The sequence below is a fragment of the Rhea americana genome, unplaced genomic scaffold (assembly GCF_003343005.1).
Source record: "Rhea americana isolate MKP2758 unplaced genomic scaffold, rheAme1 scaffold_10, whole genome shotgun sequence".
NCBI lineage: Eukaryota > Metazoa > Chordata > Aves > Rheiformes > Rheidae > Rhea > Rhea americana.
In genome coordinates this window covers 6,085,039-6,094,576 of record NW_028185039.1, presented here as the reverse complement: position 1 = coordinate 6,094,576, position 9,538 = coordinate 6,085,039, and the positions used below count along the sequence as shown (strand labels likewise).

Here is a 9,538-nt window from a genome sequence, read left to right as displayed (position 1 = left end):
GCTTGCGCGCCCCGCGGAGCCGCGGCCGGCCGCTCTCAAGCCACGGCTTGCTCTCTCCTTTGTTCCCTACAGATAAAGTTGTATACGAAGCACGGTACGCTGAAGTACCAAACCGACTGCGCTCCGAACAACGGGTATTTCATGATTCCCCTCTACGACAAGGTGAGGGGGGAGCGGCGCCGCGGGGCTCCGCGGTCGGCGGGGCGGGCCTGCGGCTGTTCTCGTCGTGCGGATGCTTTGCTGCTTGCTGCTAGCTCCTGCCGGGACGAAAGCCGGGCCGTGCCAGCTGCAGCCTTGCGCCGTTTGCGTGTCCGGCCGCGGCGCTGGGCCGCGTTGTGCCCGCAGCTGGGCAGGCGCTGGGCAGAGAAGCGCGAGTTCCCACCGGCCGCGCGTGAATAAAGCTTTCCTTTTTCTGCCTGCAGAAATGAAAATAAATCTGCTGCTGAAGGATATGCTTTATTGTGACCAAAGTGAAAACAGTTGAATAATGAACTGCAGCTATTAAAAATGTTTTAAATGTGAAAACAATGAAATAGGAAGCTCAGCGTGTCTCGGGAGCTTCCTGGGGGGTTAGATTGGAAAAAAAATGGTTGCGTTTAACTGAAAACTGGCCTTAGATGGTCAAAGGGTTTTGCTCTTTTAAAGAACTGGCTAATTTATGGAAAATAAGTAAGTCCTTCCCTTCCAAATGTGAGAATGTAAGAAACTCTCTGATGTTGGAGGTTTCGTTCTTAGGGCTTTGAGTCTGCTCGCAGACGAGGTTTGGAAAGTGTGTGGTGCCCACTGAAGGAGGACCTCTGTGTAGATTGATGCCCTTCTGGTGCAGAGCTTTTAAAAGGACTGAAATTTTGATATCCCATGTTTGGGCAGAGTGGGTGAATAGGACTTCCAGTGGAAATATTTAAGGCTGATTTAGGGCGCATCTGATGGAACAGATATTGCTGCTTTTTTCAACAGAGTATCCTAGGTAGGAGGAGAGGAAAACGAGATGCTTGACTCTCATTATTCTCTGCAGCACGATGCTTGCATTCTGTTTTTTTTGCTGGTTTGTCTGTTTTTTTCATGGTTTTGCTGAATTGCTTTTAGATCAGTGAAGATGATTATTGCTTTTTTATTTTTAGGGGGATTTCATTCTTAAAATTGAGCCTCCCCTAGGGTGGAGTTTTGGTAAGTGGTTATATCTTTTCTTATAATAGGGCAGTGTTTGTGCAATGTGGGACTTCAACTATGCCTAGCTAGCAGTTGGCAGGGAAAATCAATTTTTTTTTCCAAAGAGATAAGTAGTACCGTATGGTTTAGTAACAAAAATGTACTTACTGAATGGGGGGGGGGGAATAAAGCTATAAGATGGTGTGGGAGAGTAAACCCTGAACTGCTCTAAGGGAATGTGGAATTTTGACAGCAAATGTCATGTCAGACAAAAAGAGGTTTTTCAACATTTGGAGCTGTGGTGGTGAACTTTGCTGAAACAAGGCTTCCAAACCATAACTTGGGTGCTCGAGTTAGTGGATTTCTGTGAAAGTTTTGTAAAGCCTGAGTAGAATTGTCCCGTGATTCCTCTGTCACTAACTACCATGCTGTTTCATTGTTTTTCACTTCCAGAACCAACCAGTGTAGACATCCATGTGGATGGCATTAATGATATTTGCACAAAGGGAGGCGATATTAACTTTGTGTTCACTGGGTTTTCTGTGAATGGAAAGGTTAGATTCCTTTATTTAATCCATCTCATTTTAATTCTGCCCTCATAGGAACATTCTTTTTTGGCTCTGCAAGCTACTTTTATCCATTTATACTCTAGTTTCTCTTTGTGTCAACAGGTTCTCAGCAAAGGTCAGGCATTAGGTCCTGCTGGAGTCCAAGTCGTACTGAGAAATGCTGGCAGTGACGTGAACATACAAGCAACTATTACCCAGCCTGGAGGAAAGTGAGTGTGGGAGTATGCATGTGCACACATACTTTGCTCATCTGCTCATTTACACAACAGTCTTTCAGTTCTGCTAAATTGGTTGGGATTATAGTTGTTCTGAAATATGTTTAAAACGTGCAGACGGTATGAATTGTTTATATGCAAACAAGTGTTTAGGACTATTTCTGAAGAAACCCTTCTCTTGTCTTGCAGGTTTTCTTTCTTTAAAGTGCTTCCTGGTGAATATGAAATCTTTGCATCTCATCCTACCTGGACATTGAAAGAGGTAAGAGTCTATAAGCATTCTTGTTTGTATGTTTAGTGAAGGTGGATCAGCTAAACCTTGTTTTTTTCGGCTGTCATGAGTGAGGGCTTGTGCAAGTGGACAAGTTTAATGCATTTTTTTCTAAATTTCATTTAAGAGTGCAAGAAAATAGGCGTGCCAACTTAAAGAGTGTGAAGCCAGCCTAGGAAGGACTGGCATGTGAGCTCTTGCTTTAGGTCTTCTAATCATGTACGTTCTGTAGGAGCTTAGAGATTAGTAGCAGTGCTCTAATCTTTCCCTTTTGGACCTCTTGGCTTCTGAGGAGCTCTGACAATCCTGACCAATTCCTACGGTAAAAGTGCTATTTTACAGAAATAACTTTGTTTTAGTGCCCTTTTCTCTTTTGAATAGCCCATGGTCCCTCTTTAAATACTGATGCTCTGGCTTTTAAATACTGTTGCTCTGGTATTTCTGTTGTTGAATATAGTATTCTTTGATTGTTATTTAGGTGCTGTAAATCTACTTTTGATGAAAATGTGTGTGTTTCTGTATTTCAGTCAAATACAATGGTACGGGTGACCAGTTCTAACGCTTATGCTGCTAGCCCTCTGATTGTTGCTGGCTACAATGTTTCTGGGTCAGTAAGGAGTGATGGAGAACCTATGAAAGGAGTCATGTTTCTTCTTTTCTCTTCTTCAGTCACTAAAGAGGTAATGGCATATCAGAATCTTTGCAGTAGGTGTATGGACATAAATAAGAAAGAACTAAATAGCTTCTGGACTCACAATACTCTGTCTTATCTTTGCCTTTCATTCTGATACAATCTAAAATACTGATATTGTAAATGAACCAAAAGATCCTCTTTGTATGTGGTGAGCTTGGCTTACAGAATAAATAACCCCTTAAGTTATTCTTTTGTAACAAGTCCCTTGTTTTACAGCATTTGTATACATGCTTAGTTTTCACATGACCGCCATGGAATTACTCAGATGTGTAACTTGGTAACTGTGTGTATTGGTAAAATTGAGGCCAAAGGTCTACATACAGTCATCTTTATACATGTATTTCAGACACAAGAAATTAGAAAATTCTTTTAATTTCAACTCTTTTCATCATTCTTTTTCAAACAACCAGGCTCTTCAACACCTGGGCTTTTCAGGGGCATAGAGCTGAAGAGAACAAGTGCAAATATAATATTATTCAGTGCATGTTACTGATCTTACATTCCTTGTGGGTCAGCAGAGTTATGGACTGCAGCTTTTAGACAATATTTTTCCAGTTACACCTTTTTTTATGCTAAATTTTGGTTAGTAATAGTGTTCCTTCATCAGGATGACACTCTGCCAGAGTGAAAGAGCACCTCCTGGCTCATGATTAAAATGTTACCAGACAAACCCTGAATTTTGTTGTAGAAGGGATGTGGTTTGTCTTCAACTTGACTCTTTCAATTGCAGTCTGCCTTTTCAATGTGAAGACAAAGTTCTCAAAGTTCAACAGCTGCTATAGCTACCATAAAAATGTGTTATGAAATGACTGTGGAATGTTTTCTTGTGTACTGCGATTTGATATGCAGAGTAGACCTCTGATCTGTAATATTAATCTTGTCCTCAGAACTGAAGTCAGTTAATGTTGAGACATGCTATGCTGCTCTGGAGTGCTGAGGAATGTTGAATTTCCCAGTTTGATGCCCTTGTTACTCTATGCCTATACCTGAAATATAAGCTACATTACCAAGCTTAGACTTCCAAAATAATTTGTACTTCCCCTCCTTCATTCTCAGCATAGCATTTTGAAAAAAAAATCCCCAAGTTATTTCTGCTCTGTTCTCTCAGGAGCAAAGAAATAGTAGTAATGCATGTATTTACACAGGATGTCATGGGCTGTAACATTTCTCCAGTGGATGGATTCCAGTCAGGAGATGAGTCTTTATCCTATTTATGCAATGTTGTATCAAAAGAAGATGGATCTTTCACTTTTCTTTCTCTGCCTAGTGGGAAATACACTGTGGTAAGTAGCTAGAAAGTTCATTGCTTGTTTGCCATTGGGTCATTAACTTTTGTTTTTTGAACTAGATAATGTATGTATAATTTTGTAACTGCTAATGCAGAAGTAGTTGAAGCATTTTGAAATGGATGAAATCATCAAGAAGGAAAATCCATCCTAAAATGTTTGACACTGAAGTAAGTTGGTTTGGAAGAGCTCTATGGTGCGGTTTCTGAGACAGGACTTATTTGTAAATCACTTTCTGAATTACCTGGATACTTTGGCCGGTCACAGAACCACACCTAAGCTGATACTAGACTGAAAGGTTCATTTGGCTGCTGCTATCTCATGTTCTTTAAGTTCTGTCTCGTTTTCTTTTTTGCCCATTCTTTTTCAGCATTAACTCTAGGCATATTCACACATAGCTGGAGAGGGAAAAGCTATTTAACTCAAACTAGAGCTCCCATTTAGTCTGTAAGCACTAAGTGCAATTTTACACGCAGTCTGGAAGCTCTCTATACTTTCAGCCTCACAGTTCTTTTGAGTGCTTCAAAGATGTCCTCAGCGGTTGTTACACTATTAATGGCTCTGATAAAACTTCATCTCCAACATACCCATTTTACACTTCAAAGTCTTTTGGCTGAAATGCCAACTTTAATCCCAAAAGAACAGAGTTTAAAGTAGCCAGCAGTAATTCTGCTGGTTTTAGTGGTAGGACAGCACTCCAGATATCCTGCTTGGCATGTTTGAATTCTGCGACTTCTAGAATAAAGGTTAAGTTGCCTGGTTTACTTTCTTTGCTGCTATGCTAGAATACCAAATTCTTGAGCCAAGCAGCTTGTTTTCTGGGAGTAACAGAAAATGAAAGGGTAGAAAAGCATATGACTTGCGTACATCTCTGTTTTTCTGTGCTTCATCTGTTCTCTGGAAAGATTATGAAGCTCTAAGAATTGACAGAAATTTTAAATATTTCAAGGAGAGTTAAATTGAAATGGGAGACCTGAATCAACTGGAGTGGGAGAGCTGTGGATAGGAGAAAAGAATGGATGCTAAGGTGTATATCCACAGGAAGTGCTGTGGAGGGTCGTGGGCCACTGATGATCTAGAATTACATGGATACTATGCTGAAGTAGAGATATGGCTTACGGACCAAAGCTGGTAAAGACAAGGAAGTGTGGAAGCGTGGCTGTCTGTGTCCTTCTGAGAATGGTGGTCTTGCATTCTCAGTCTCCATGGTCTAGAAGTGAAATCCAAATTTTTCCTTTAATCCTTCTAGTGATCATTTATTCTCTTACATTGTTTTCTGTAAACTCTTAAACATCCAAGTGCATTTGCTGCATTTTGAGTACAGGGTTACCTTTCTGTCTCTTTCTGTAATCTCAGATGGTTCATCAAACATTTCTGAAAGACCACTTTTGTTCAAGTCTTCTTCCCTCTGAGTTATTTTTCCAGTAAGTTTGCAGCCCCTTGGAAACTTTCTACTTCATAGTAGTTTCTGATGGTAGTAAGAATTACGGAGGTAATAGAAAGCATTTCTGACATCATAGCTTCTTAGGAGTCAAAGCAATGTGTCTTCTTTCAGATACCATTCTACAGAGGGGAGAGAATTACCTTTGATGTTGCGCCATCTAGATTGGACTTTCTTGTAGAACATGATAGTTTACAAATTGAGGTAAGGTATTCAGAGAAGTAAAGTTGTCTGTGCTATTCTTTCCTTCAAAAATGTAATTGATTTCAGTAGAAAGCAGGTGTGCTGTGCAAAAGTTTTTATATGAAGTATTGAAGACATTTGTTACCATACTCACTTGCACAGCACATAGACCATAGTGTCTGGCATTGTGCTGTATTTCTGTATTTCAGTCCCTTTTACTAGATAGTAAACAGCTTTTCCCTATTTTGTTTCTAAGTTCACTTTTCGTGTCCATGTTGCAAGCAATCAGTAACCTTCCCGGTTGCTTTACTCAATCAGTCTGTCAGATCTCTGGAAAAGGCCTGTAAATTTGCGTGTTTTACAGAGCATCTTGTGTAATGGCATTACAGTGTGTGATTTGGGCCTTCTGAACCATAGTGATGCAAATAAATTGCAATTTGTTCCTGTACTTCTGGAGACTCCATTCCTTGAGCTTAATCCAGAATTTCAGTGTGATTATCTTGGGAGATTTTTTTTTCTCAAGGAGGAAATAAATTTCCTTTCTGGAGGGAAAAGAACCTACTCCATGTTCATTGCTACAGATATCTGAATGTTTTTACTGGGTAAAAGTTAAAGTTAACTTTTTTTCCGTTTCAGCCTGTTTTCCATGTGATGGGTTTCTCTGTCACAGGCAGGGTGTTGAATGGTCCTGAAGGAGAAGGAGTTGCTGATGCTACTGTTACTCTAAACAATCAGATTAAAGGTATGAATTGCTCTTGGTCTTTGTTGCTATAAGAAAGCCTTTAATTAAGGGAAGACGTGAATTAAGCTCAAGTACAGGACTAGTGTATAAGCTGGAATTAAGCTTTCAGGAAAATACACTATTTCTGTAGTGATTTATTTGAAGTACTGAAGTGATTTTCATTCAGTTGACTAAGCTTCCATTTTCTGACTTCAGAAGAGAGCATCAGGTATTCATCTGTTTTGATTTAGAAAGCTTTGCTCTCATTTTTGTCAAACACATGCCAAATTGGAAATGGTACTATAAAATACAGAAACAAAAGTTGGTCTAGTAAGAAAGCATAATATTGTTTCTTTACTTCGCTATATGAATTACAAATAGGCTGAAGCAATGCATCCCCTCAGTGGCTCTTTTAAGACATGAGGACAGACAGTCAAGACATGCTTTCTTTTTCTTTTGCCTTTTTTTTCCCCCTAACTCTTCTCTTTATTTGTTACAGTAAAAACAAAAGCTGATGGCTCTTTCCGCCTTGAGAACATAACAACAGGTACATACACAATTCATGCCCAGAAAGAGCACCTTTTCTTTGATACTATTACGGTGAAAATTGCACCAAATACACCTCAGTTAGCAGATATCATAGCAACAGGGTAAGTACTGGTGTCATAATGAAAGTGTAAACTGATATGTGGGCAAAGTGTTGAAAATGTATGGTCCTTTCCTGTGCCTAGGTTTGTGTGCTGTTGCCAGGAGCTGAACATTGCTTCAGAAATTCAAGAAATACAGGACAACATCACTGCACGGCAGTGTTTTACCCAGAGTGGCTCAACAGTAGTTAAAGCTTAGAACACCCTTTTAAAAACTGTTGCCTTGCAAATGAAGATGCTGAGACGTGGAGATACTAAGCAATTATAGAAGAGCATGTGGCAGAACCAGGAAAAGAACATAGAGGCTTTCTGCCACTGATGTTGCACTTCAGATTTAACCCTCCTCTATAGCAGTGGAGTTGCATAACTGTCTAGTACCAAACTGGTACATTTTATTACTTAGCACTGTTAAGGTTATAATTATCTTACACGAATTAATTTTTTTTTTTAACTTGTTATTCTCTGACTGCTGAACATAAGCCAGTATAATGGTAACAGGATGCTTTTGGCAATGTAAGGCTGCACAGTGGTGGAGGTGTGGTGTGAACTGAGCAAAACAAAAGGGGCATGGTTCTGTCCCCAGGAGATTCTTAGGAGGAAACAGTAGCAACCTTCAAGAATAGCAGTAAATGCAGCAAATGAAAACTAGAAAATTATTAAGAGAGGTGGCAACTAACTCCTATGGACTTGGCTAGCTATTTTCTTTAAAAAGTGTGTGCTGTTGAATGATTGCTTACAGTTGATTTTCAGTCAGTGAATCTTGTACTGTTGAAGGTGAAAAGTAAAAACTTAACAGCTTCTAATTTGCCTTCTTGTCTTCTGTTCTCACAGAATGTAGTTCGGTAGGGTTGTGTTCAGGGCCGTACCTATCATATTTGAGATGTTTGACACAAAACATACCAGACTATTTAAAACCTGAGGGTTTGCAATCCTAAGTCAATTGTCTGCCTAGCCAAAAAAAGGCGCCAGGGGAGGCATAAAGTAAATGGTTTAGGAAAAAGGTTATCAAATTAAAGAATGAAACAGGTTGCCTGCGAAAAAATAAGTAACATCATAGTGACTCCATCATAAAAATCCCATTGGTTGTGCAAGAATTTCAATTTACTCTACTGTGGTCACTTGTAATATCACTTTGATATAAACACTGTTTAAGGGAGAATTCATTCTAATTCATGCGTTAGTTCCTCCATATAGTGAAGTTTGCTTTTGAGGATGCTTTAAGACAAGTATTTTGTATGTGTTTGTTCAAATTAATATATTTATTCTAATGACTGGCATTTATTTTACAGATTCAGTGTATGTGGCCGCATCTCAGTAACTCGTTTCCCTGACACAATCAAACAGATCAATAAGTACAAGGTAACTATGATGCCTCAAGACAAGGACAAAGCATCACTGGTTACAACAGAAACTGACCCTCAAGGAACATTTTGTTTTAAGGCAAAATCGGGTACATACAATGTTCAGGTAAGAATGAGCTTTGGTTACTCCACTATAGGGCGGTCAAGAGCTGTTACAAGGTTATAAGAGTTTATTTCTAAAGTTTGAGAAGCTGAAAATTGGTTTCTGTGGTCCTTTTCACCTGCTTATATTATTTAAACAATGACAGTTATTTCCTTTTTTCTTCATAAGTTGAAATTCCCATATTTCTTTTCCTTTGCACTTACTAAAAATATAATTGGGCCATTGAGATTAAAGGTTTTTGTCTCTCTCTTCACTGAGATGTCCTCTAGATCACTTATGTTAATAATATTATCCTTTGATTGACACATGTAATGTGTACCTTTATCAAGTGTTTCAGTGGTTCCCTAGGTCATAGGTCACAGCAGAATATATAGCACAACCATCATGTGTCTTGTGTGTGGGAGATGGTGCAGACTGGAAAAAGAAGTGCATAGTTACAAGGCTTCTAACTGTCTTCATAGTTAATGAGAGAGCCTAATGTAGAAGCAGCAGTTTTTCCCAAAGTGGAAACTTTCAGGCGTTTGAAACTGAGCTGTGTGGAGGACTTTCAGTTCAGACCTTTTGCAGTTTTTTTGGAAGATTTCTAATATCAGCCACAGAATTTTGAAAAGCATGTTTGAGAGGCTGATTTTGTTTTGTCTGAGAGTTAAAGTAAATTTCCATTTTCTCATTGCTGGTAGGTTGAACTTGGTACAGTAAGTGTATTGGGACTGGTGATGTGTTGATGTTATGTGCTCTTTAGGTAATTGTTCCAGAGGCTGAAACCAGAGCAGGATTGGCTTTGAAACCCAAAATGTTCCCTGTTACTGTTAGAGACAGACCAGTAATGGATGTGACCTTCTCTCAGTTTCTGGCCTCAGTCTCAGGAAAAATTTCTTGTTTAGGTAAGCCAAAATTG

At 39.4% G+C, this 9,538-nt stretch overlaps 1 protein-coding gene across 1 annotated transcript in view; it reads left to right on the top strand.

Moving 5' to 3' along the window:
* Positions 1 to 9,538, top strand: part of NOMO2 (NODAL modulator 2) — a 28,903-nt gene that overhangs the window by 1,127 nt on the left and 18,238 nt on the right. The window contains exons 3-14 of the mRNA XM_085300647.1: positions 73 to 162; positions 1,122 to 1,167; positions 1,603 to 1,703; positions 1,821 to 1,927; positions 2,123 to 2,195; positions 2,732 to 2,884; positions 4,044 to 4,181; positions 5,740 to 5,829; positions 6,445 to 6,550; positions 7,029 to 7,179; positions 8,466 to 8,643; positions 9,383 to 9,524. Of these exons, the coding sequence (XP_085156773.1) occupies positions 73 to 162; positions 1,122 to 1,167; positions 1,603 to 1,703; positions 1,821 to 1,927; positions 2,123 to 2,195; positions 2,732 to 2,884; positions 4,044 to 4,181; positions 5,740 to 5,829; positions 6,445 to 6,550; positions 7,029 to 7,179; positions 8,466 to 8,643; positions 9,383 to 9,524 (1,375 nt within the window). The remainder of the gene's footprint in view (positions 1 to 72; positions 163 to 1,121; positions 1,168 to 1,602; positions 1,704 to 1,820; positions 1,928 to 2,122; positions 2,196 to 2,731; positions 2,885 to 4,043; positions 4,182 to 5,739; positions 5,830 to 6,444; positions 6,551 to 7,028; positions 7,180 to 8,465; positions 8,644 to 9,382; positions 9,525 to 9,538) is intronic.